The sequence below is a fragment of the Tiliqua scincoides genome, chromosome 1 (genome assembly GCF_035046505.1).
Source record: "Tiliqua scincoides isolate rTilSci1 chromosome 1, rTilSci1.hap2, whole genome shotgun sequence".
Lineage (NCBI taxonomy): Eukaryota > Metazoa > Chordata > Lepidosauria > Squamata > Scincidae > Tiliqua > Tiliqua scincoides.
The window spans coordinates 128,886,609-128,914,528 of record NC_089821.1 but is presented as its reverse complement, the minus strand read 5'-3'; the positions used below and the strand labels follow the sequence as shown (position 1 = coordinate 128,914,528).

Sequence of the window (27,920 nt, the reverse complement as noted above, 5' to 3'; positions counted from 1 at the left end):
CTGTCATCTTGGATCATGTGAGCTCTTGCATAATCCAAGATGGTGACACCTGGGAGAGCTGGGAAGAAGAGGCCACTGCGAAAGAAGGGCACTATGACTACAGTTAGTTTGGATTAGATGTTCATATGCAGTGTCAGACAAGGTGTAAGGGGGAACAGGTGTCCCCAGAAAAGTAGCTTGCACATCTATTGAAGGCTTGGCTTCTATGGATACTTGAAGGAAAGGCACTCTTCACATACTCAGAGTGTTCTTCTTTATTTTCATCAATCGATATATAAATATATCACTAAATATATATTTTTAAAATGCAGTTCTTTGCGAGCTCACTGATGGGCTGAAATGCGGTGAGGAAGAAAACTTTAGAGCTGGATAGAAGCTGACAATTTCTTCCCAAGCCAGTGGTTTTCAGCTGAGCTGTGATACTGGACCTCTTTCCTTGCAGGGGAGGCTCTGTAGACCTGTTTCTGATTCTTACTTCTTCTGCCCCTCCTTTTCTGGCCAACAGGAGGTTACAGAAGATGAAATGATTCAAAGGAAGGAAGGTGGACACTTGTGAAGGCACTCAAACAAAGGGGATATAGTGGCAGAGGCACTTCAGGGAAAGGGTGGAGGACTTCTTGATTTCACACTGACTTTCAGAATTTTATTAAGGAATGATCTGCTGTATTTTGAAATGTTGGGAATTTTTGTTATCTGCCTTGACCAATTTTTGGAAAGGTGAGATTGATGGAAAAACAAACAATATAAAGACACACATAAAGGTGGATGCTATGAGGTGGGAACTTTAGTTTTCCGAACATGTCAGAAAATGCATGAAATATGTGGTGCAAGAGTTCCTCTAAACATGTTCTAGGTGCTGCTCACCAGTACTGTAATTAATTTTATTTTGTGTTTATGTGTATTGATGTAATTTGTAATGTGAGTTATTATTTGTGGTGAATTTTTACTTTTTGACACAAAGAAAAAAAGATGCCTGAAAAAACTTGTTTCTATTACTAGTCTTGCAATACTCTTGGCCTGTTGTTAGTGGTTGAGGTTGTTAGGTGATCAGATCAGCACTGAATGGATCTTACCCATTTGATGGGATTCTGTTCATGGATCAACTGACATGGGACAAGTAGGACTTCAACTGAAGAAATCCAAATCCTGAAACAGAGATGCAGTCTTCACCTATTGAATTTATGTGTGCTGCACACAGCTGTTAAGCATTCAAGCCTTTGCAGAAAATGATGTCAGTGCTAAAGAAATGTTACTGCTGCAGTATCTTGGGTGATCTGTGATTACTACTTTATTCTTATATTTCCATCCCAATATCAGATTGTGCAAGCAAAACTGAAGCACGTAAAGGTGCTGCTGTTCTGCAACAGATGCAAATGAATACCAGCAGACAGCCACTAGAACAGACACTGCTGGGGTGAGGTGGGCCAGTTACTCTGTGCCTGAAACAGCTGCGTGGACAGCAGAAATAGAACATATGATGTTTTCCCATTATTTGACCTCCATACCAGGGGAAAAAAACAGCATCTGTTAAATTTCTGCCTGTCACGCAGCCGCTAAAGGCAGGGGAAAAAAGAGGTAACAAGGTTGTTACCGTGCAGACTGAATGAAACAGGTTTTCCATTATTGGTCACTAGTCAGAAAAAGCACACTGGCTTTCTAGGTGTCAGCACCTGGAAATTTGCAGTGAATCATAGACTGGAAATGAAAAGAAGGCTTCAGTCCTAAGAAAGTGGACTTGCCAGTTAGCTCCATCAAACTACAAAAAGCTCTGACTTCAGAAAAAATATGTTTAGGATGGGCACATTAATGAGAAATATAATCTTATTTCTCTTTCAGAATTGTTGTAGTGGGAGTACTGGTGATCCTGGAGGGAGGGCAAAATGCTAAGTTCCTTCAGGTGATGGGACACCTGTGTAAAGTGGCCTCTCCCCTCGGTTTCCGAACTAGTTGCGAAAGCGATGTGGAGGAGAAGGCTCTGCTGTGCTCTCATCTTCCAAATGGCTCGTAAACCCACTTTACACAGACGTCCCAGCAGCTGAAGAAACTTAGCACTTTGCCCCCCCCCCCAGCCAGGAACGCCAGTGAGTGGGAGACTCCTCAAAATGCTCTTTGTTTCTTCTTTGCTGTACTCCCTCCCAATATTTCTTTCCCCCAGTATTGCCACTGTAAAGACCTGTGACTTTGACTGGGAACTGGATTTTAGTGCCAACACATCATTTTGGTATATGTACAGAAACAATAAGGAACAGAGTGCATTTGAGCATGCGCAGAGCACTGCCTCTCATACCAGTCTTTAATACACCCACCCATGACATCTTGAAGCAGGAAACCTTGCACTGATTTCCTGGTAGGTTTCAACTTTTGAAACTCTTATTTCTAAAAACTAAGTAATTGTGAATTGTCTGAGAGGGGCAATCAAGTCTCTCTCTTTTCTTTTTTCCCAATGGATATTATCCACCAAACAATAACATACATAAAATTGTTTAAGTGTTATTAGGAATATCATATTAGGAATGAATTGCTGTGTTGGTCCATTCTACATCAGGCAATAATCTAAAATCATTTTCCAGCCTTGTCTAATATAAAAGCTTCTATACATTTCTGTACAGTATTTTTGCTCCCTGCCTTTCAAGGGAACCAGTGTCAGAGATGGATTTTAAATTTTTGTATTGTATGGAGAAAGGCCTTAGTTTCCTAGTGCCAGCATGCTTTACTGTTGCCTCATTTTGCACCAGGGACAATCTGACAGGATGCCTCCTCTATCTCAGTGCAATCCTATGCATGTTTAGTCAAAAGTAAGTCCTCACTGTGTTCAAATGGGTTTACCCCCAGCTAGATGATGTTGGATTGCAGCAAATCCCTTGTACACTTTTCTGTGAGTAAGCCCCATTGAACGCAGTGGGACTTATTTCTGTGTAAATATGCAGAGGATTACTCTGTAAGTCTCTCACAAACTGAACTGGGACTTCCATCACACCTAGCCAAATCTTTTTCTTACATCTCCCGCCACTTTGTTTAGCTGAATGTGCCGACTGAAGTCTTTTGGTGAAGGTGAAATCTTGCACACCACCACTGAGGTTTTTCGATAATCTTAACAAAAGTTTTGTTTTTACTAACTCCGTATGGAGTATTCATATTGAGCATTTCTCATGCTCAATGCTTGGGACTTCCTTACTACGCAGTTCCCCTCCTCAACATATTTTCCCATCGTTCAGCATCCCTTTATAGTGATGGTGCCATTAACCACCATCATTTACAAATCATTGTAGTGGTGTTTGTTAGCAAAGTGATGAAGGAGTATTAGGACTTTCCTAGAAAGGCTTTTAACAAGTGTATCTCTCTCCTCTCTGTTATTTCCCTGTAGACAGAGCTCCCCATGGAAATAGGGAAAACAAAAGGCCTTGTTTTCACCACAGAATGCCAGGAGTAGCACCTGGCCTTCTGAGACAAACTTTTCTAGTTTCAGTACTGTGGAATATGCACACTTAAAACCCACGCTCTTGCTTCCTACAGGAGCCCCTTCCTCACCATCAACCACTCTCTTCTTACTTTCTGTAAGATATTTATAAGATGATGAAAGTATTTATACGTATTTATTTGCCATTCATCGTTCTTTCCTGGGAGTCATTGTACTGTATTAAACTTCAGTGCCACCTATAATGGCTAATCATTGCAATTAGTGACACCCCCACCCTAAAAAAAAAAAAGCTAAATGCGATACATTGATTCCCTACTAGGCACTTAGGAAACTTGCCTTGTTTTTACAGTCCCAAGCAAGTTACAAAAACAGGCCTGTTGAGCTCTTGGTTGACCACTGCAGTCAGTGCCAACCCATGACATTTTGCTGCCTGAAGGAGAATAGTAAATGTTGTCCCCTCCTTTCTTTTTTTTCTCTTGACTAAATCACGCCCCAATTCTTCCTCCTTTCACATCTCTCCCCCTTCTTTCATTTTTTATTAGGGAGGAAAGTGGAAAAGCATCATAGTGCCATCATCTCCAGTCCGGGTTCTTGGTGGATGACCTGGTATCATGGTTGATTTGATGAAAAACCACTGAGAAGCCTAAAGGGGTCCCCACTCCTACCTGCCATGTAGGTTTCATAAGGTAGTGCTGGAGGTGTCGCTGGACTGCTTGACCACTAGCCTATGGGGTCCTGTAGGGTTTCATCTTGTTTCCTGTGCTATTTAACATCCATTTGAAATAACTGAGATTGAGGAATTCTGTCATCGGTATGCCGATGACACCAAAGTTTCCTCTCATTTCCAGTGTGCACTGGATGGGGGGGAGGCTGTGAAGTTCTGAACCTGTCAGCTATGAAGTACTGGATGTAAGCTAAGAAACTGCAACTTAATCCAGACAAGGCAGAAGTGCTGTTGGTAGGAAAGCTGATTCTGCAATTGCTTTCCATCCTCTTCTAGATTGGGTTGCACTTCCCTTGAACGTACCAGGTTCACTGTCTAAGAATTCTTCTCAGTCCAGCTTTGCTCCTGTTAATGGTTATGGTCAGGAGTACTTTTGCCCAACTTCAGCTGGTACACCAACTGCAGCCCTTCCTGAAGAAAGCAGATCTGGCTACAGTAATCCACTCCCTAGTTGCTTTACATTTAGACTACTGTAATGCACTCTACTTGGGGTCTGCTGTTGAAGACATGGAAAATCCAGCTGACATCAAATGTGGTGACCAGGGTGGGTTCAGGTCTTCTTTGGTTATAGCACATTACAGCTATACTCTGTAAACTGTATTGGATTGTTATGTGTTTCTGGGCACATTTCAAGGTTTATTATTTATAAAGTCCTATGTGGCCTGGGTCTTCAGCACCTGAAGGACTGTCCTCCCACATCAACCTACCCACACACTGTGATGATCATTGCAGGCCCATTATTGTCCAAGTTGCTATTAGTGGAGATGCAAGGCAGGGCCTTCTCAGTAGTGACTCCTTGATTGTGAAACTTCCTCCCACACGAAACCTAGTTGGCCCTTACGAGGCACACTTGCAAAAAGGCAATAAAGATATTTTTGTTTTAGTTGGCTTTCTTGTGAGGCCACTGGATTTTAGGATTTCTGTTTGGGTTTTTATGTCTCTGTTTGCCTGCTTTGCCTTTGTTTTGATTACTGCTTGTGTTTTAAATTGCTTTATATTATTGATTGTAAACCTCCTTGGTTCTCTCTTCATTAGAAATAAAGGATGGCCTAGAAGTATTTTTAAATACAAATGTTATCTTTCTTATGCAGGCTAGCCCACGGGGTGGGAAATACTGGGTGGACTTCCATGCTACCCCCAAGAACTGACCCAGGAACTGCAAGGTGAAGTGGCCTGCTTCACACTGCATCCTGGTAGAGCTAGTCCTGAACAAAGTTTATTGTATGTTTAATCTATAAAAAGAAACTTGACCTAAGAGTTGCTGCAGAGAGTAAAATCTGAAGGCTTGCACCCATCCTAGGCTTTGGTGATCACACTGTGTATTTTTTCTGTGTGCTTATCATAGTGATTGTAATCTCCTGCTCTTAGTGCAGTTGCTGCTCCAATAATTTAGGACTTCCCCCTAGTATTGTTTCTCTCATTTGATTCTCTTTGTTCTTGATGGTTTTGCTGTTTCAGATTTTCCATCTGGTATTGTTGCTGCTGAATTATTATTAAGAATATTTATATATTGCTTTTCAACCAAAAAAAGTTCATAAAGCTGTTTATATAGAAAATCAAATCAATAAATGGTTCCGTGCCCTCCAGAGGGCTTACAATTAAAAAAAAGAAAAAAGAAAAAAGAAGATACAGAAGAGACATCAGCAATAGCCACTATAAAAAAATGTTGCTTTGGGTGAAGGGGAACAGTTACTCTTGTTTTATTGTTATTTCATTGTTTTTATTTGAATTACATATGTTTTGTTAGTTGTTTGGAGAACACTTTGGCAATAAAAAATCAACTTACAAGTAATTAGATAAATAAGCTGCCTCTGTGAACCATAATTATAATTGAAACTATAGTACTGCCCAAGGCTTTAATTTGGTGCTGAAAGGGGTTTGAGTTTGTTTCCGTACCTTATAGCTCAGAGCTACACAACTTATTTATTAATTAAAGCTTTTATTACAAAAAAAAAATCACGTAAAGTCCATTTGCTTCATATATCCAAAGGCCAGCACCACTTTTTAACACACACCGCTGTCTGCCAAACGCAGACCACCAGGTGCTTGGCAATGTCCCTTATGTTTCTAGTCATAAGGAAACTCCCCAAAAAGCAGGAGCTATGTCAAGTTTCTGGTGGACTGTCATTTGTGGCTGGTTATCATTGTTCATTGTATTGGGTCGAAATTGTGCCAGTTTATGTGATGCTTGTAGTAGCTGTAAACAGTTAAGCCAATTCAGACATAGTGAGCTCTCTCATGGATGATCCTATGATGGCACAATGTGGAAAGTAACTATAACGACGACCCCTTGTTAACGATTGTCCATGAGCAGTCCTTACTGGAGTCGCGTGGAGAGGAGCCATGGAGACACACTTGTTTTCAGGATTTTAACAGTGGAGAAGGGCGAAAGATTTTACATTTGTCTGTGTTTTTGCTAGTGGCAGGATACTTGAGCGAATTAGAAGCTGGAAGAAAGAAATTAATGTTTTTCATCTGTCCATCCGTAGGCCCTTTGCTGAATGCAGTTCCACCCTCATGGTCTTTATCATTCACCAGAGATTCTGTGGGTGGTGTTCTCACTTTGTGCCCTGCACTTGTAGCACATCAGAAGCAACAGTGCATGATGCATTACTGCAGTGGTGGTGGGTGAGAAGCTTACTTTGCAGCAGGTAAAGAGTGAGTGGAGACAACAGAGCCAATGCCACACTGCCATTACAGTAGTGAGGGATGAAGGTACCAGCTGTACTAGTACTACTAGCAGATTATCTAGGACTGTGATAGATGGTACCCATCTGTCCACAGATGGTCCTCAAGAGCCTGAGAAGTGGTCTGTGAGGTCTCAGGAAAAAAAAAATCACCTTTGAACACTTCCAGTGTCTTGCTGAGCAAATGCTCCCTCATAGATAAGCAGAAAAAGCAGAGAACGAACTGAAGTGCCGGCTGCACGTGTTCCATTCTCCACCCTCTTTGGTAGTTCATGGGGGAATGCTCACTTGTGAGATGCTTTCCCATGGACCACCAGAGAGAGTGGAGACTCTGAAGGCTGTGGTTGTGAGCAGTCCATTCTCCACCATAAGAACATAAGAACAGCCCCACTGGATCAGGCCATAGGCCCATCTAGTCCTGCTTCCTGTATCTCACAGCGGCCCACCAAATGCCCCAGGGAGCACACCAGATAACAAGAGACCTGCATCCTAGCGCCCTCCCTTAGTGCTCACTTGGGAGATACTTCCCCACGGACCACCAGAGAGGGTGGACTGCCCACAGTTTGTATTGCTTGTGGTTCACAACTATTGCAGTTTTTCCCTAAGTGGTCCTCAGGCTCTTAAAGGTTGGGAACCACTGCATTATACCTGAGCATTGTTCCTGCTAGTGGCAGGGACATAGGAAGACTGAATACAAGTCGAGTTGTGGACCTTCATAACAGATGACTGTTGTCAGATCCTGCACATGTGCACTTCAAACTTTCCAGAAAAAGTCTCTTGAAACATGTAGAGACTGATCATAAAAATGAATAGTTTGCAGTCACTAGAGCAGTGTTTCTCAAACTGTGGGTTGGGACCCACTAGGTGGGTCGTGAACCAATTTCACCCATTTATTTCAATGTTTTATTTTTAATGTATTAGACTTCATGCTAGCATGGTATATGACTGCATTTGGGGAAATGTTACAGGTCTGTACTTTTAACAGATATGCTTTTAACAATGATAGTCAGTGGGGCTTACTCCTGGGTATGTGTCAGTAGGATTGCAGCCTAGGATTGTTAAAAATTTTCCTGCTTGATGAACATAAGAAGATCACTGGATCAGGCCAAAGGCCCATCTACTCCAGCTTCCTGTATATCACAGTGGCCCACCAAATGCTTCAGGGAACACACTAGACCAGTGGTTCTCACATATTTAGCACCGGGACCCACTTTTTAGAAAGATAATCTGTCAAGACCCACCAGAAGTGATGTCATGACCAGAAGTGACATAATCAAACAGGAACATTTTTGACAATCCTAGGCTGCAATTCAACCCATACTTACCCAGGAGTAAGTCACATTTACTATCATTGTTAAAAGAATATACATAGTAGCTTGTTAAAAGTACAGGTCTGTAACATTTCCCCAAATGCAGTCACATATCATGGTAGCATCAAGCCTAATATATAAAAAATAAAATATTGAAATGAATGGGGACCCACCTGAAATTGGCTCGCGACCCACCTAATGGGTCCTGGCCCACAGTTTGAGAAACACTGCACTAGACAACAGACACAACCTGCCTCCTGGTGTCCTCCCCTGCATCTGACAATCAGAGGCAGCTTACCTCTACCTTGTACATACCTACCATGACTTGTAACCCTTGATGAACCTGTGATGATGTCACTTCCAGTCATGACATCACTTCTGGTGAGTCCTGACAGATTCTCATTCTAAAAAGTGAGTCCTGGTGCTAAAAGTCTGAGAACCACTGCACTAGAGCAGGTGTGCTCAAACTCTGGCCCTGGGGCCACTTGCAGCCCTGGAGGACTCCCAATCCAGCCCATGGGGAGCCCCCAGTCTCCAATGAGCCTCTGGCACTCTGGAGACTTGCTGGGACCCACGCTGCCCTGACGCAACTGCTCTCAGCATGGTGGCCAACTGTTCGACCTCTCACGTGAGGGACGAGGGCTCCCTTCTCTGCTTGCTGTTTCACGTCTGTGATGCAGCAGCAGCAGCAAAGGAAAGGCTGGCCTTGCTTTGTGCAAGGCCTTTTATAGACCTTGAGCTACTGCAAGACCTTCATTCATTCATATAAGTTCCATCTCTAATATATTCATTTATGTAAATTTATTCAAATTTGAAATGTAAATTAATTCTTTTTTCCCCCCGCCCCTGCTACAGTGTCAGAGAGATGATGTGGCCCTCCTGCCAAAAAGTTTGGACACCCCTGTACTAGAGGAAGGGACATGCCCACAAAATTTAACTCAAATTTAATAGCTAATATGGAATTCTAAAACTAATTTCCTAACCTTTTCAGAAAAAAAGAAGAGCCTGACTATTCTGCCAATTTACTAAAAAACAAATCTTAATAAACCTTTGAACAATATTTGCTTCAGTTTTGTTTGCTTTGTTCAGAATGTAAAAACTGCCTTCCTTGGATCATTTTATGTTATAAACTCTGGATTTAGAGGAGAATTGGTATTGTTACAGCAGAAACTGGGTAGAGTATCATCTTGAAAATACAATTTGCAGTTGCTACTGACTAGTACATTAGATAGAACCTGTTTTCTTAGATCAGACCAGAATCCATGGAAGCATAAATTGAAAACAACAGATTCTTTCTTCCTCTAATGATGATGATGATTTTGGGGAACAAGAGCACAGGTTCTTGTAATAGTTGGATTGTACTAGTTGATCCCAGTTGAAGCATGGCATTAAAGAAAATCATATCAGCATCTGGAAACCTGGGAAAGCAGGAATAAGCAGCAGTTCAACTGGTCTGCCCCCAGGCAAACTGGTTTCAACCAGGAAAATGTCAAATTCTAAAAACTCTTTGCACATCACCTCAGGCAGTTGATGTTCTGTTTCCAAGTGACATTTTTTCCTGGTATCAGCTTCTAAACAGCTACATTTCTGAAAAATAACCCTTTCATTTGTTAGGCCAAGTTCTGTTCTGTTAAGGTCACAGAGATCAGAACCTGATCTGATCTCAATGTATTTGATAGTGGCCATTATTCCATCACTTTAACTAGATTGAAACAGATGCTTCTGCCCCTTGATCTGCTCAGAGCATGGCATTTCTGGATGTCCAGGAGTGATGTTTGACGTCATCATTGTGTTTCCGGAAGCACCGAGGAGATGCCAAGCAGCAAGCAAAGGGGCTTGCACAGTGGCACAGTCCCCTTTGGGGAAATATTGATAGGGACTGCTCTTTCTGATGTTTTGTAGTCTACTAGTGCAAGGCAGTGGCCAATGGCCAATCTGTTAATCTTTCCATTGACAGATCGGAGGCTGAGGAGCTTTGAGAGAGTGGTTTTTTTTGGCAGAGGTACTATCCACTTTATCTTCTTGATTAGCTTCCATGAATAAGTTCGACAGTATCACTTGCTTATCTCTTGTGAGAAGCAAACATTGGTAGATATGCTGGAAGAAAGGATATTGTGGAATTTTGGAGGCAAACAGGCCTCCAAAATGGTTGAGTCGAAGCACTTTCAAGAAACAAGGGGCTGTCCTTAATAGTGTGGTGCATTGCCCTGTCACAGGCTCAATTACTACTCGTTGTCACAATATAGGCTTCCAGAGAGGTGGGGCATAACTTTTTCCACCTGGAATGTGAATTGGGTTCTTGAAAATTTCATGAGTGCGCCTTTCAAGCCATTGGTCATAGTTCTCAGAAAGAGAATGTTGACTCCTATCACTTGCTTTCACTTCAGATAGGAGAGTGTCAAAACTTTATGGAACTCCCTTCCCCTTGACTTGAGAATGGCTCCCTCTCTTGAGAGTTCCCGGCGAGGCCTGAAGACACTGCTGTTTACACAAGCCTTCTGATTCTTTGGCCTTTTTAACATTTTTTACACATTTGGTAGTTTTTACAGGCCTGATTCCTCTGTAACTTGCTCTTTTGTACTCTTTTTATTCTGTCTTTTAATCTGACTACTGTTTTTTAAGGTCGCTGTTAATGTGTTTTTAATGATTTTATCTGCTATTTGTCTTAATTTATGTTTTTAAATGTGTTTTTTATATGTTGTTAGCCGCCCTGGGTCCCTTTAGGGAGAAGGGCGGGATATAAATAAAGTTTTATTATTATTATTATTATTATTAACTTGGGCCTTTGGCTTCTGATCTGCAGCTATGTATTTTTCATAAGGATCTGGTGGTGCTCAAATCTACCCATCTTTCATACCTAAATGAATTCAGACATCTACAGATCCCAGGAAATCACCTGCCCTTAATTTTGCCCTAGCTCGGTTCATACTTGATTGGGGGGGGGAAGCTATTATACACATACCTATGCTGGGTTCTTCTTTCTGTTTGGACAGGGCAGCTATTTTTTGAACATCTGAGGCTCTGTTTTTTCTTTTCCTATCAGTATTTAGGCCAGTGGTTCCCAACCTTTAGGAGATAGCGGACCACTGAGGCCAGAATTGGAATTGTTGGGGACCACATGCAACCTCCCACTCCTGCACACAAAAAGTACATTTAAATTTGTAATGCAGGTAGTCCTCATTATCCATAGGGGTTCCATTCGCAGAACCCCTACAGATAAGGAAAACAGGTATTTGAAACCTGTGGTTTTTACACACACACACACACACACACACACACACACACACACACACACACAAATCTGACCAGAACGGAGCCCCAGTCAGTCTGGAGGCTTTTCTGAACCCCGCAGAGGTTGCGGATTGACTCGCATGACCTCTGCGGACTTCAGAAGAATCTCTGGAAGCAAGAGGAGCACAGCTCCCCTCACCTTGGGAGGCTTCACTTTGGCCCATGCCACAGGTTCAGGGACCTGCAGATGAAAAAATCCACAGGTTTTAGCCCACAGATAATGTGGGCTGCCTGTAATTAGAAAAGATTTATTAGAGATTTATTCTTTATAGAGAAGATTTGTAGTTTGCTGCTTTTGCTTCCAGCTGCTGGTGGTCCATTCTCCATTTTCTCTGGTGGTCCATGGGGGACTGTTCACTCAGAGAGATGCTGGAAGTGATCATAAGCAATTTTTCTTCCCGGGATCACACAGACCACTTGTCAGGGTCTCACGGACCACCTGTGGTCCCTGGACCACAGGTTGGGAACCACTGACTTAGGCAAAAAGGTTTTCCAAGTCTACTTCTTTACCATGGCTGCGAGATTGCATTGTCTCGGGAGTTCAAAGCTGTGGATTTCTCTACCTACAGCAAATATGGTACAGTCTCTACAAGGTGCAGCCAAATCAGTGGTGTTCTGTACCAGTTCATCCTAAAGGGACAGTGGTGAGGTGCACATGAGCATCAGTGAACGCTTTTGTTCTATACTACAAGACTGACAGATTCTCATCTGCAGATGTGGCCTTCCATGGGAAGATTTTGCAGAAGGTTGACGTCTAGGGAATTCTGGTCCTAGTGAGACACACCCAGGGATAGCGCTACTGTTCTGCGTTTCAAAGGTTCTTGTTCTCTGTCTCTTCTGGAAGGCATTCCATCCACCACTGAATTGTCTCCATGTTACCAAATTGTTTTTATGGGCTTCTGCCTTTGTTGAATCTGTGGGGAGCTATTTAGGGATTCCTTCAGTGTTCCCAGTTTGTCTTTACCTCCACGTTCTCTCTGCTTATGTTATTTTTCACCCATAATTGGTGAGCACTGTTTTCTCTTTCTTTAATCCATTGAGGAGGAGTGTCTGCTCTTCCAGCCCAGTCTGAGATGGTGGGGTAGCTCTTCTCCAGGAGTGGGCGAGGCACTGCTCTTTGAAATACAGTACAATGTTTAAATTTCAAATTTCAGAAGTGTTACTTTTGTAATTACTGGCACCTTCAAATGTATTGTCAGTACTGGACTTCAAAATGGACTGGATGAAACTGTACGATTCTCATTTATTTCAGTTTTACCCATGGTCATGCGAGGACCAGCAATATAGTGCTTGAATCCCAGGCAAAACCCCCTAAGCCCTATAGCATTCTATCCTCTTCTCATATTAACCCAGTCATGCCAAGAAACGGAACTCCCCTTGCTCTCCTGCTGCATGTGATGCTTCTATAATGCTTTTATAACCTAATTCCCTGGTATAAATATTCAGTGCCGTATAGCTCTCCTACACAGAGGCATAACGTACTGCCCCATGCCTGAGGCAGAGATGCCATGATGTCATGTAACATCGTGTCACGTGACATCACTTCCAGGTTCTTCCTGGAGAAGGAGGCACTCACTGCAGCAGATTTGTGCACCCCATTCCTTCTCTTGTGGAGGCTCCCCTTCAAGGAGAAGAAACTGGGGAGGTGAAACTGCCAGCGCTTCCTCCACAACTAGGGTGGAACCCTGAGGGGCAGTCATAATTCCCCTCTTTTCTTAGTGCCCGGAACAGGTGCTTCTCAGGCATTGCCTCTGCTCCCATATATTCCTTTGATTGTGATATCTCTTCAGTTGTTACCTTAAGCCAAATGTATATAGAACAAGTATTATATTTTATTAAAGAAATAATTACCCAATTGTGCTTGTATTTATATGGCATTCAAAGCCCATGGTATAGGTAAGGTAGAGGAAATGACATCCACTTGAGATTTCCATGGCAGTATAGGTGCAGCAGAATGTCTCATCCCTGGTCTTTGCTTGAGCATCCGTCAGCTTGCATGTGCCCAGCCTGATTGGTCAAAGACCCTGGTGTGTGATCAGTCTTCTGTGAGTCATTTGTCTGGGATTGGCTTCAACCTGCAAAAGTTATCTCTCTTCTCTTGCTCTGTTCACAAGCTACTCTTCTCTTGTCTGCTCTGATTTAATGGGCTTTTTCTTTCTGGAGTTTTGGAGAACATTATTTTGGTTCTAAATGGTTGTTATAGAATGCTCCGAGTCTTGGGCATAGGGATGGAATAAAAATCCAAAGAAAGAAAGAAATTTCCCCATAGACTGGAGGAGACAACAAATAGAAAGCAGGCCATTTACAGTCTTACAGAGTTAAACCTTTTAAAGTGTAAGCCAAGCAAAATGGGAGAAAACAATATATAAAACTCACAACATAAAATGTTCTTTGTGGAACTTTGACGTGGCCTTCTTAAGGCTGCCTATTGCTGAAATGGCTCCCTTGTATGTTCAGAGCAGATGATATTCCATGTGACACACATTTATACAGTTGAGTAAAGCAGATGATAGCATTTTATGCAGTGGAAACGGGCAACCCAATCCTGAACTGCCCGCAGCGTCCAGGCTCGGCAGCTCCGAGGAGGGCTGCCGCCGAATCCTGCACTTCCCGCGCTACCATGGAAGGCTCCTCAGAAGAAGGGGACATTTGTCCCCTTTCCCCGAGTAAGGGAAGCAGCCCTGCAATGTGGCTACTCTCTTTAAGGGTACTTTAAGGGGATACTCTCTTTAAAGGTACTTTAAGGGGATACTCTCTTTAAAGTAAAGGCACTCGTGTAGGGCGTGCAGCCCTGCATGAGTGCCCTGGATCCTGCAGATTACAGATCCTCGGATCCGCCTTTCACCCTCCCCCCGACCCCCCGAAAGGCCAGCCTTTCCTTCGCTGCCACTGCTGCATCACAGACGTGAAACAGCAAGTAGTGGAGGGAGCCCTTGTCCCACAGTTCAAGTGAGAGGTCGAACAGTCTTTCTCTAGCTGAGAGGCCAGCATGGGCTCCAGCAAGTCTTTGGAGGGCCAGAGGCTCATTGGAGACTGGGGGCTCCCCGAGGGCCTGAATGAAAGGCCCCGAGGGCCACAAGTGGCCCCCGGGCCGGGGTTTGGGCACCCCTGGTTAAGGCTAACATGTGCCTTTAGACTCCAAGTGACTCTACCCATTTAGGGAACCTACTGGCTCCCCAGACCTGAAAAGATTATGGAAGTTCCAGGACAGGCTGGGATTTTGCTTTAGCCACAGCAGTGACATTGTGCCTTCTTGACTGTGATAACTGGCTTCCTATTCTCTGCCATGCAGCTGTCTAGGGCCAACTCTGATGCATCCTTTAGTCTCTCCTACCAAATTCAAATGAACTTAAAACTAGTGGTTGGCTTGGGCCCCAATTGTTTTGCTTTCTTATTTGTGGAGCCAACATTTGAAAACATTGAATCACACATTCAGCCAATATTCAACAACATGGTGTGGTTGAAAATATTCAACCGCACAGGTAACCACACACTGTCTGAAATTCAAATATTCTGAATTACTGCTAGACTTGGCAAGGCTAGTGTCATTACTATTATTACTACTAATGATAATATTTATATATTATTTATATTTTTATATTTATATTTACATTATATTTGTATAATATTTATATATTGCTTTCCAGTAAAAAGTAGTTCACAAACAGTGCAATCCTATCTTGCACACAATAGGGCACCAATGTGGCTCAACCAGAGGTAAGAGGAAACTCTTCCCCTTACCCCTGGGTAAGCCACTGCAGCCCCTATGGGTCTCCTCAGACTTGCGCCACCTTCAGAGGTGGCATAAGTCCAAGGCCACTCCACCCTGCTTGGGAACAGGTGGTGGTGGAATCCGCATAACTGGAATCCACTTCCTGCTCCCCACCCACCTGCTTCCCCTGGGACTGCCCTCCGCCCTACTCCTGTCCCGGAACACCTCCCTCCCACCTCCTCCCCACTCACCCAGAGCCTCGTGTCGGCCGAGCTCAGCCAACGTGAGCCTCCTTCCCCAAGTTGTCGTGGAGGCTGGATTCAGTCTCCATGGGCCAGCGCACAAGGAGGCGCAAACATGTTTACAACGTGTTCATGAGCCTCCTGGGATGGTGCAAGGGACATCCCTGGGTCAGGATTGCGCCCAAAGTTACGTAGTCACAAAGTTACATAGCTACATAAAGAGAAATGGTTCCTTTATATATATCCATTATATATGTGATATATGTGATATATATATATCCTTTATATATGTGAATAAACACACACACACAAATATACATATGTATGTACATACATATATACATATAGATATTCTTCAGCTCAACATACAGATTAGCAAAGACATAATTGCTGCTAGGAATATGGTCTTTAAAGGCAAACAGAGTAGATGAATGGCGAAAACTCCATATGAGCAATTCAGACATATTTATTGTATGGCTTTGCTTTTGTTTGCCTTTCTTGTGGCTTAAAGATGGCATTGTGAGAAAAAAAAAAACATGTGAGCAAAAGCTGTTGTTTTGAACACTGTATCAGAAAATATTCAGAAACTGCACGTTGTCACACAGATGTATAGATTTAATGAGATACCACAATGCCATTTATTTATGCTAAGGCAGTATGGCACACATGGAACCAAAGAAAATACTGTATTCTGAGTTATTTTAAATTTTTTTTGCATTGCCATCTGTCACTGCAGACAGAATAATGTGAGTGCAAGCCTAAAACTTATAGGAAAAGAAAATCTTTGTAATGACTATGTACACATTTTCAAACTTTGGTATCTACTGGAATATGAGGCCTAAGGAGTCCAGGCTCAAAAGCTCAAATGCCATGAGGAGAATTCTAGTATTTGCTGCTATTGGAAAAAAAAAAAAGATGCCTTGGGAGACTGTAGCATGGGACAAATTTTCCTTAAATCAAGTAATTCCTCTTGCTGCAACTAATCTCATGGCTGCTGCTCTATGTTTCTGTTCTCTACTGGTGCCCCACATAACTGCTTCACTCTGTGTACACACACTCGAGGAACACTTTGCTTCCTCCTTTGGTCATCATACCCTAGGACGGTGGATAGCCAGTTTTTCATTTCAGAAATGCTGACACCTGGTTTAAGTCTGTGGGTGGAGCCTGGGCATGTTGGGGACAGAGCCCATACAGGGTTGGATGAGCAGGCAGCCAGAAACTCTCATGGACTCTTCAGTGCTTAGCTTATGACTGGTAGAAAGCTGTGCTTTGCTGGTCATGTCTGTGTTTTGTGTTGGTACCTGTGGCAAACAGTCCAATCTATTGAGATACCGCTGGCTGTCATGGTGTGCAATTTAATTAAAACTTAGACTCATAAGCACCAGGTAAATGGGGACAGTTGAAGTATGTGCTAAGCAGGGTCAGGCCTGGTTAGTACTTGGATGGGAGACTGCTTGGGAATACCGGGTGCTGTAGGCTTATACCATAGTCTTTCGAGACTGAAGGTTGCCAACCAGGGCACAATCCTAACCAGGTCTACTCAGAAGTAAGTCCTATTTTGTTCAATGGGGCTTACTCTCAGGAAAGTGTGGTTAGGATTGCAGCCATAGTGGTTTAGTGGCTGGCTATGATTTTGCAAGAATGTGAACTTGGGCGTATAGAACAGGGTCAAAGAGAGGCAAGGCGAAGTGACCATGGAAGTGGCTAATGAGTGCAAGGCTCCCATGCACATTTGATGTTCCACCACATATGTAGGATGGCACTGCAAAGGAGACCTCAGTAACAGCTGCTGCAAGGGACGGTATGCTGCGATAACTAGGAACAGTTACTTTCCCCATGCTAAATATAGGACAGGCACCTCTTTGCCTGCTTAGCAGAGGTTAGTGCCCTTGTGCTTTTCCACAAGACCTGCTGGAGAGGCTTTGCTCCATGTTTCCGTCATTTTTATTGTAGTTACATTTGAGAAGCTATGAGCAAGGCCTTCTCTGTTGTGGCTCTCATTTCATGGAACTGTATCCCTTGAAGGGTTAGACTGACCACTATGCAGCATTGCTGGCAAGGAAAAGTGCTTTTATTTGAAAAGGCTTTTGTCAGTGTATGATTGTGTCAGTGTTAAATCTGTTGTGTTTTAAGCTGTGTTTTTCTTGCTTTCCATGATTTTTATTTTTAGATTATATTATACCTTGAGTATTGTATGGTTGGAAGACGTTTTATAACTTAGAGTGGTGGTTCTGTTTTTTGCACCGGAACCCACTTCTTAGAATGACAATCTGTTGGAACCCACCAGAAATGATGTCATTAACCTTGAAGTGATGTCGTGGTCAGAAGTGACATTATCAAGCAGGAAAATTTTTAGCACTTCCATACAACCAAATCAAATTAATTAATTAAGTAAAGAACCCTCCTTACCAACCCAAGCAGTTGCTGATCTGTTAAAAAAATTTTTTCCCAAACATCCCAAAAGCTGCATTCCTATCCACACTTACCTGGGAAGAAGCCCCAATGACTATCATTGTTAAAAACTTATGTATGTAGTAGCCTGCTGAAAGTATAGATCTGTAACATTTCCCCAAATGCAGTCACATACCATGGTAGTATCAAGTCTAATATATTAAAAATAAAATACCAATTGAAATGAATGGGATCGCATCTGAAATTGGCTTGCAACCCACCTATTAGGTCTTGACCTGCAGCTTGAGAAATACTGATAGGCAGCCCAATCCTGGCTGCCGCAGCATCCAACATGCAACAGTTAGCCTGCAGTGGCTTCTCAGGGGAAGGGGACATTTATCCCCTTCCCCCAGGTAAGGGAAGTAGCCTTGCAATGGGACTATTTGATTTTGCAGTCTAACATGGGTCTCAGGATTTGGTGGAGCTGAGCTCTGCTGGTCTTGCCCCCTCCTGCCACCCCTCCCCCTGCCACAGCTTCTCCCCCGCACCCACCTCCCCCGACCCAGAACACCTGCCCCATGTCTCTCCCCTCGCCCCTACTCACCTCTCCACCATCTGGTGGTTTGGGCGAGCTGCCAGGCAGCAGAACATGGGACCAGTGCCAGAGCTGGCCCAGCGCAGATTCGTACTCGACTAGCTCCGGCACTGGGCCCAAGGTAAGGCTTGCAAACATGCCTTAAGGCATGTTTGCAACAATGCATGCCCTTGGTAAGCCAGCGTGTTGTGCTCTAGATCAGGCTCCAAGAGAATAAATAAATATGCATCTTGGTTCCAGATAGATCATGATAAATAGTGAGGTTGCTATAAAAATCCATGCATAATCAGGTTGGGGATGTTAACTCTTGCCCACATACTTTGAGCATGCTCCAAAATTCACCAAAGCCAGTGTGTCTTTTTCTTCTTCTTCAGTAGAGTCAATATTACACTATAGTTTCTTTTTATAATATACATAGTTGTAAACTAGGAGTGGTTTCAGGCTGTGAAAAATCTATGTAAATGGAATAATCATTACCCTAGCTATTATATACAAGGTGAAATTAATTTATTCTAAAGTGCTTTCGCTTGAGTAAATGGGATAGAAGTTAAGAGGAATGCAATTTACATCCTATGACGGTTTTATATTTATGACAATATGCTCATTCAAAATGATGGTATAATTAAAGTTTTAGCAAAAACTGAAAGGACAAAAATTAAAATGGGAATCTTAGTTTTTGTTTTTTTAAATGAAATGAGTCCATAAATCTTCTCATCTTGGGAACTGAGTAGAGCAGAATTTGATAGCATATTTTTACATATCTCCTTTCAGTATTAGGTGTATGTATGTACCTAAATTAAAATATGTCTTTACATAACAATATTTATTACTTAAGTTAGATAAACTGAAATTAGAGCTCAAAAAATCCCAAGTACAGAGCTAGATGTAACTGGAAGTTGTGGTTCAAGTTCCACTTTACTGCAAACTCTTTGTGTGGCGTGTCACTATCTCACAGCACCCACTGTTTAATAAAAGTTTTTAAAAGGTCAGCCAAATACGTTTGTTACCGCAAGACTGTAAATCACTTTTCAAGTTAAAATAAATTTTTAAAAACCTGTGGGCAAGATCTAGGCAAGATGAAGCACTTTGAAGTCTCACTTACTTGAATGGTAGCTTCCCATTACAATCAATGGATTGCCAAAGTGCTTAATTTTTGGCTGCATTGCATCAATTATATAAACACTTGTGGACATGTATGTGAATGAAGTAATGCAAAGGCTGTGGGAATTGCCTAAGAAGCAAACGCTCTGTAAAGAGCTGAGGAGATCCCTACTGTAGCAGCATTCCCTTCCTTGGAGACCTGCAATTCTCCTCTTAGTCCCAGATGCTGAGGAAATCTTCACTCAGCAACAAGCTCTAATGGCAGCTTCCTGACAATGGTAAGGACAGAGAAAGGGGGTTGCATGCACCACTGTGCTTGTGGGACAAGGTGAGTTGCAGGAAAGTCTTGGCAGCTCTTCTGGGAAACATGAGTGTCCAGTCATCAGCGGTGTTTGGACAAATCGGTGTGTCAGGAAGGTTGTACTTCAGAGATGACTTGCTTTCTTTTGTTTTTGTTGCTGGTTATTTCTACCTGGGTTGTAGCCAGAGTTTAGCAGGAAACATTTAGTATCACAGATGAAGCAAGGTACTGTTATAATCCTTTCTGGTCAGCATGGGCTTGGACTCCCCATACAAAAGGATGGGGACTGAAAGTGTGTGGCGCTTTTGAAAATCCTGCTTTTTCTTATTTAAGAAACAATCAAAGGAGTTGTGTAGAAACCCCAAAACAGAAAATATATGACCCAGATTAAAATATATCTTCTCGCTAGGTGCATGTGTCCATACTTAACTAAATGAAATAAACTTCAGGCAAAACTAAATTTGTAAACTTGAGGCAAAAACATTTTTGATTACTGTTCCTCTTCTGCTACATGCATCTGATTGTATTATTATTATTATTATTATTATTATTATTATTATTAACAGTATTTATATACCACTTTTCAAAGGAAAGTTCACAAAGCGGTTTACAGAGAAAATCAAACAAACAACTAATGGTTCCCTGTCTCAAAAGGGCTCACAATCTAAAAGGATGCAAAAGAACACCAGCAGATAGCCATTAGAAAAGACAGTGCTGGGGTGAAGAGGGCCATTCACCCCCCCCCCCCGCTAAATAAAAAAAGAGCACCCACTTAAAAAGTGCCTCTTACCCAGTTAGCAGGGGTTTCAGTTTGTGGAGTAAACATTGCTTTGGCAGTTTGGGACCAGCACTGAAAGAAAGTTCATCTTTTGATTCCACTACAGCTTTCCTGTGGCAGGGGCCCAGTCTGAGTGATTCAACCCATGCATTGTTTGGGGAAGGTCCCAGATTCAAATCTCTTGGCCTCTTTATTTAAAGGGACCTGAATGAGTGGGGTTGGGAAAGATATCAGTCAGAGGCAGTACTAGGGTGAACATACCAATGGTATGACTCAAGATAAGGCAGCTTTATATGTCTCTGTATGGCACAGGGAAGTTCTCAGAAAATTGCTTCATTGAATTCATACTGATTGTCACCAATCTTTTCACATAGGTAAACCGGGCCAATTTTCATGCTTCCTTAAATCTTTTGTCCCAATAACAATCTTCTAAGGCAAGATGGTTGCTCATCCCGTTTTAAAGAGAAAGGAGCTCGGCCTGTGAGCTGTTCCACCCAGGTCTGAGCCAGAATTTGGATTAAGTTCTACATTTTAACACTTTTGCCACTGACTACTTCTGCTTGGAGACTGTTCTTCTTTAATTTTCCATTAAGGAACTCTGGCCTTGGGGTTCTGGTATAGTCCAGGGCTCAAGCACTTGCTTTTCATTCAGAAAATTCCAAGTTGAGTCCTGGCATCTACAGGAAGGGCTGGAAAAGAAATCTCCCTGAAAAGGTGGAGAGACGCTGTCAGTCTGTGCTGACAATGCTGAGCTGAATGGACCAGTGGTCTGACACAGTATATAAGGCAACTAGGTAGGATTAGTAAGCAGTACTGTGATTTTTTTTTTAAAAAGTGGCTTTTTTTTTTACTATAGTTCAAAATGATCCTCATATGAGTTCATGTGTGTTGAAAGGGCTATATCAAATTTACAGGAGTTCTCTTTTGAAATAACATATTATCAGTCTTGCATCTCTGTAATTGGATGATTATATCTGCTCAAGGCTGCAATCATAAGCTCACTTACTTGGGAGTCAGTGAAGCTTACTTAATGGAGCTTATGTCTGGGTAGACATTCACTATGATTGCACTGCAAATCAATCTTATTGGTTGTAAGATGGAGAGGGGAATAGTCCATGTTGTAGGCCTTGGCTCTCACTCATGGGAGTTATGAATATTAGTCTGAGCCTTAAGAAAGGGCTGTAGGTTTGTAACAAGCTTAAATCCTATGAGAACTTATATGGGTCCTTTAAGGGACAAAGAAAGGCTGGTCCTGGGGATTAATGGATCCCTAAGGTTTCATTAGAGTCCCAAGATGTTAGGGGACTATTTATTAGCTGGGTTTTGACCTTATACTGCCCTGGAAGGTTTCTTTGAAGGGCAGCTTAAAATCCTTTAAATAAATTAAAAGAATGTAGCCAAAAGATAGTATGTAAGAGGAGGAGAAGCTTGTGCTCAACAACCTAGAGCTCCATGATAGTACAGCCCTCTAGCAGGAGATGCCAACAATGGTGGAAACCAGCTGGGTGGGCAGGATAGGGGAGCAAGGACCAGAAAAGAATTATGCCAGTTTCTGGAGTGCCATCACTCACTGTAGAGCCAAAGGCCTTACAAAGCGGTGTCACTTGCAGCTTGGGTACACCCTTGCATAGTCAGCACTGGCTTGCTGAGCACCGCTGCTTCCTTGTTCCAGCATACAACCATATCCTTCCTTGGCATGCTTTTGCAACTGAATAGGCAGTGTGTTACACATAACAGGCCCTTATTCCTCTTCCCTTTCAGATTGGACATCACATCGGGCATATCAGCAAGGTTTCAGTTGGTTCAAAAATTGTGAGGTCTCTCATGAACCATTTTTGGACTTGCACGCTAGTACTCTTGTTCATTATTCTCACAGCTAATAGATACCTTGTAAAACAACAAATAATTTTAACATACTTTTTTTTAAATTTACAGCAAATTCCATAAAGCTAGAAATGCAAAGTGATGATGAGGATTCTGACAGGAAGCCCCTGAGGAGGGAAGATGGGATCAGGGGTCACGATGAAGGGAGCAGCTTGGAAGAACCTCTCACTGAGAACCATGAGATGGTGGAGAACAGAAAAATGCAGGAGCTGTCAGGCGAGGGAGGAATCCGGCTTCCGAATGGTAAACTGAAATGTGACGTCTGTGGCATGGTTTGCATTGGGCCCAATGTGCTTATGGTACATAAAAGGAGTCACACTGGTAAGCAGCTGAAAGATTGCCTTTGGCATCTGATGTTGATATTACCTGACATCTCTTCTCTTGCCTGTCTTGATTCACCAGTGATAACCAAGTGTAGTTAGGAATGGCTTTGCCTTTCAAAATATTAGCCTCTTAATCAGCAAAAGTGTTTATCAGCATGACTTCCCAGGCTTTCCAGGCACAGTTCTGAAGGCATTTTAGAAATCATAATTTCCCTGTCTAGAGTTCTTCACTGTGAAGAGATGTTCCAAACCTACCCCCTTATAACTGATTTGCCTTTTGAAATTGACTTCGCAAATTCTGCTGCCTCTCAAGTTCCTTAGCTTCCCGGAGAAAGAGGGATACTTTGCAAAAGTCACAAGATCCCTCACAATGCAGGGCACCTTAGAAATATGGCCGCAGCGATAAACCTATCTTGGCGGATTGACTGTCAACCATGACAGTAAATGGAGCCTCCACATTTTGGAGATGAAATATCTCTGAATTCCTAAGGCAGGGAGACAAGCAAAATGAGGGAATGTTGTTTTCCTGCCCTGTGCTTTAAGTCTTCCTGGGTGCACCTGACCTGTCACTGTTGGAAAAGAGATGTTGGATAGCCCCTCCATGCCCCCACTGTGCCTGAGGCAGTGAGTCACTTTGCTGTCTCTCATGTAGGAATGCTAACCCTGGTTCCCTACTTTCCTTGTACACTTCCCCCTCTGTCCACAAGGCAGGAGCTAACACTACTATCTTCTTCCCACTTGCTCTCCTTTCAAAAAGATTTGGTGGGCAGACATTGGGGAGTGAGCAAAAGAGGAAGTCTGTGTGGAATATGGTGGAGTGGTGTAGCATTGTGTCTGAAATGTGAGGCCAAGATGGCAAGGCCTGGCCTTGGACATAAAAGAGAGTGACTGACCAGTTGGGCAGAGTGAGTGGTCATAGTTGGCTGAGGTGGCAGTAGTGAGGGTCATGTGGTGAGACAAGGATAGAGTAGGTATAAGGCAATCCCACCAGTTCACTCCTTAGCCCTAGGGGTTTATCTTTGGTTTGATTCAGGAGAACTCTTAATTTTTTTTGCGTGCAATGAGATCTTGATTTAAGTAAAGGCAAGCTGCTATAACTCTTTCAGGTTACTTGATTAAAGTGTTGGTTTCACTTGTTTTTGGGTGTATCTGTGGAGTGAGAGAGCTGCATTTTGACTCAATCCAGAACACGTTTCCATCGAGGCCTATTTTACTCATATTGATGAACTTCCCTTAGAGGTATTTGTGTTTAGAATAGCAACTGCAATTCAGACCTTTACAGATAAGTGTAGAAATAGATAGACAACAGAAAGAAAGAGTGCTGCTTTCACTCTGCTCCCCTAAGAATCCAGTGGAAGTTACATAATTTAATATTATCCAATAGATCTTCCAAACTGGAAGGAACTGATTTCTTGGGAAGGGGGAATGAATTCGGATAGTTGATTAGAAAGTTGTATTTTTCAGGGAGCAAATTGTTTAATAAATTGTTTAATTGTTTAATAAAAAGCAAGAACTGTGCTGAGTAGCAAGAGCAGAAGATTATGGCATACCCACACAGGAGCAAGAGCAAAGTTGGGAATCTGGCTATAGGACAGAGTTAGATCTGGATTTCTGCCTACCTTTCCCTCATTCAGTAGGCTAAGTAAAGCCACCATTGGCTGAGGGTTGCATATGCACCATAGCATGCACAAAAATGGCACTTGAGATTGATGGCATATTGGTCATGTAAGTTGGAACCAGTGCACTACAGAGGATTGTATGCAGCTTGTACATGACCTGGCAAAAAACTTGTCAGAATCTGTTCATAAACGTGCAGTCAGGACCAAAGCAGATGGGATATGGTTTGCCTTTGCCTTTTCATTTTCTCTTGTAAAGTATCAGCCACATTCAGGGGGTATCAGGATTGAGACTGCGGAGAGATTTAGGGGGCCTTTAGCTCCTTTCTTAGTGCCATTGGGAGTTTCCCACCCAGGACAAATATCAGTCCAGGGGAGAAGGGGCCTGATCCAAATTGGAACCATGACAATGGTAAAGGTGAAAGCCTCGCTGCACCCTGCCACAGTATTGATGCTAACCAGACTTCCCCAAAAAACAAACAAAAGATGGACAAGCAACATGATTAGTGTCATGCCTACCAAGGCCTTTGGTGCATTGGTATTTAGGATGCAGAAATACAGAATAAAGAGGTGATAGGGAGAAAAGTATTACCAAAAAAACCTAAAAGAAAATAGAAAGAAGGATTAGATATGGAGAGAAAAAACATAGGAGTGAAGTTTAGTGTCCTGGCATCTCCAGGTTAAAAAAAAGGTCTAGGGTTGCAGCTTTTATTCCTGAGACCTTGGGGGGAGGGGGGGTTGTTGCTGTTCAGAGCAGACACTACTAGGCTAGATTGTCCAATGGGCTGATATCGTGGAAGGCAGCTTCATGTGTTCATGAGAAGCATTTGATTGAATACTTGGTGTGCGTGATTGTGGGTGAATGGCACACAATAAATGCCCCTGAACTCAGCATGGAAGAAAATAATAGGAACTCATTCTGAGATAAAAAAGGAAAAGAGGTGCCCTTTCAAATGTTAGGTTGTAGGTGGCACAATATACCAATATTTTGGACATGTTGCATTTTAGGCACTTCAGCCCCTTTTTCCTAGGGTAGTGATGTGCCCACAGAACAGAGATTACATAAGATATGACCCTTTTGTTCAAGCCATTAGAGTTCCTATATTGAGGAATAGCACTAGTTCCCTCAGCGAAAAAGGCAGTGATGCATTGACTATTCAGATGTTCTCAACCATATAAAAATGATGTCTCTTTTGATGGGTAGCTTTGTTTTCTACTTTTGCTGACCCTAGAATTTGCTTCGCTATTTTGTTATAGGAAGCTTTACATTTTTTGAGAAGACAGTTTTCCTGTGCAAGTTCAGCTCCCTTATTTAGATTTATAGGAGGGGCTGTAGCCCAGTGCTGATGCATCTGCCTTCCATACATTCAATCACCAGTAACTTCAACAAGTCTGGGAGAGGCTCTTGCCTAATTCCAGCTGAGAAGCTGCCAGTGAGCATAGACAACACTGAGCTGGCTTAATCCATAGTCTGACTGTTGGTACAAGTTGGCCTCATATCTTCACATATGATTGCTGTTCTGCATTAAAGGTGGAATTCATCTCATAAGGTGTACAAAGGAGTACAAGGGGGCCCTATATATGCTGATCCCATGTCTGCAGTTTCACTTAACCGTGGATCAGGTTTGTGGGGACGCCGCACCCCCCCTTGCATGCCCCCTCCAGAAGTGAGGGGAGCTGGGCTCCCCTCAACTCCAGAAGGTCTTCTGAGGCTCACAAAAGCCCGCCAATGGCCACTACAGGCTTCAGAATGGCCTGAAATGCAAAAAACAACAACAAACTGCTACTGAGAGCTTCCCTAGGCCTCCCTATGGCTTATGAGGCATTAAAAACATCACTTCTGGTTTTATTGTGAAACCTTAAATACAGTTTTTTGTTGTTTTTTTACCTTTCAAGCCATTCTGAGGCCTGCTTTGGCCATGGGTGGTCGCTGGGCTATCTGTGGTTTCAGTTAACTGCAGGGGGTTCGTAACAGAACCACCATAGATGGTATGCCTGTGGCATGCCTGTACCGATACTTATTTCAGGAATGTTCCAAGGATCATTGTGGATGATTACTGGGCTGGGGCACCTTCCTTATGAGGAAAGGCTACGGCGTTTGGGCCTCTTCAGCCTAGAAAAGAGGCACCTGAGGGGGGACATGATTGAGACATACAGAATTATGCACGGGAAGGATAGAGTGGATAGAGAGATGCTCTTTACACTCTCACATAACACCAGAACCAGGGGACATCCACTAAAATTGAGTGTTGGGAAAGTTAGGACAGACAAAAGAAAATACTTCTTTACTCAGCGTGTGGTTGGTCTGTGGAACTCCTTGCCACGGGATGTGGTGATGGCGTCTGGCCTGGTTGCCTTTAAAAGGGGATTGGACAAGTTTCTGGAGGAAAAATCCATTACGGGTTACAAGTCATGTTGCGTATGTGCAACCTCCTGATTTTAGAAATGGGCTATGTCAGAATGCCAGATGCAAGGGAGGACACCAGGATGAGGTCTCTTGTTATCTGGTGTGTTCCCTGGGGCATTTGGTGGGCCACTGTGAGATACAGGAAGCTGGACTAGATGGGCCTATGGCTTGATCCAGTGGGGCTGTTCTTATGTTCTTATGTGGCACTGCCCACATATAAGCTTGAATGTGTAGGGACCAGGGCTTTGTTCATAAAGTGCTTTGAATATTCATTCATTCTTTTTTCACGTTTTTATACCACCCTTCCTCCCCGGAGCTGAGGGTGGTGTACATAGTTCCTCCACTCCTTTTGTCCTTGTCATAATAACCCTGTGAGGCAGTTGAGACTGAGAGTGGATGGCCCAAGGTCACCCAGGAAGCTTCTTGGCTGAGTATATACTTTAATAGCACTATATAAATGCTGAATATTATTATTCACTGGGATGAAGTTTAGTTATTTTGCTGTGTTGAAATCCCCTTGCAAATAAGTTCTCGAGAGTTAGTAGCCCACATGAATGTTCACTGGCCCAGCTCCCCGCATATACCTTTTTACGCATCTGTGGCGGATCAACAACCCAAGCCAAAGGAAAAAAAATCTAACTCTTCCACTTTGTTCAAACTGCCCTGGCTGGTTGCCTGGAGGCAGTTCTTACTCATGGTGATGTAACAGGAGCAGAGTAAGCAAATAAGGAAAGAGTAATTGTGGCTCTGAAGTATAATTAGTTAGCTATCTTCTCTGGGATAATATTAGTGTGCACCATGCATTAGTTTTTTGCTGTTTGTGCAATTGCTTAATTGCACAAATCGTCATTTCCAAAACCTACAAAATAGATGAAAACCTTGTCAAACAGATGTCTGTTGATGCATATCTAAATGTTGGATTTAATCAGAAGTGTTTGGGAGAAGCATTGCCCAACAGACTGCCCCTCTTAGGTCAACCCCTCACAACTGTGTGGACTTACCAAGTCTCCGGAAGATCTGGAGATCCAGGAGACTGAATAGTAATTAAGAGGTAGTACCTGGAAGATCTGGGTGGAAGATCTGGGTGCCACTCCCAAATCAGCCTTTTCAGCCACACTAGACGCTGTTCCAGAACCACCA

General features: G+C 42.9%; 1 protein-coding gene across 1 annotated transcript in view; it reads left to right on the top strand.

The window, feature by feature from the left end:
* The window catches only part of IKZF2 (IKAROS family zinc finger 2), a 145,023-nt gene that overhangs the window by 51,017 nt on the left and 66,086 nt on the right, over positions 1–27,920 (top strand). The window contains exon 4 of the mRNA XM_066636778.1: positions 22,486–22,755. Within this exon, the coding sequence (XP_066492875.1) occupies positions 22,486–22,755 (270 nt within the window). The remainder of the gene's footprint in view (positions 1–22,485; positions 22,756–27,920) is intronic.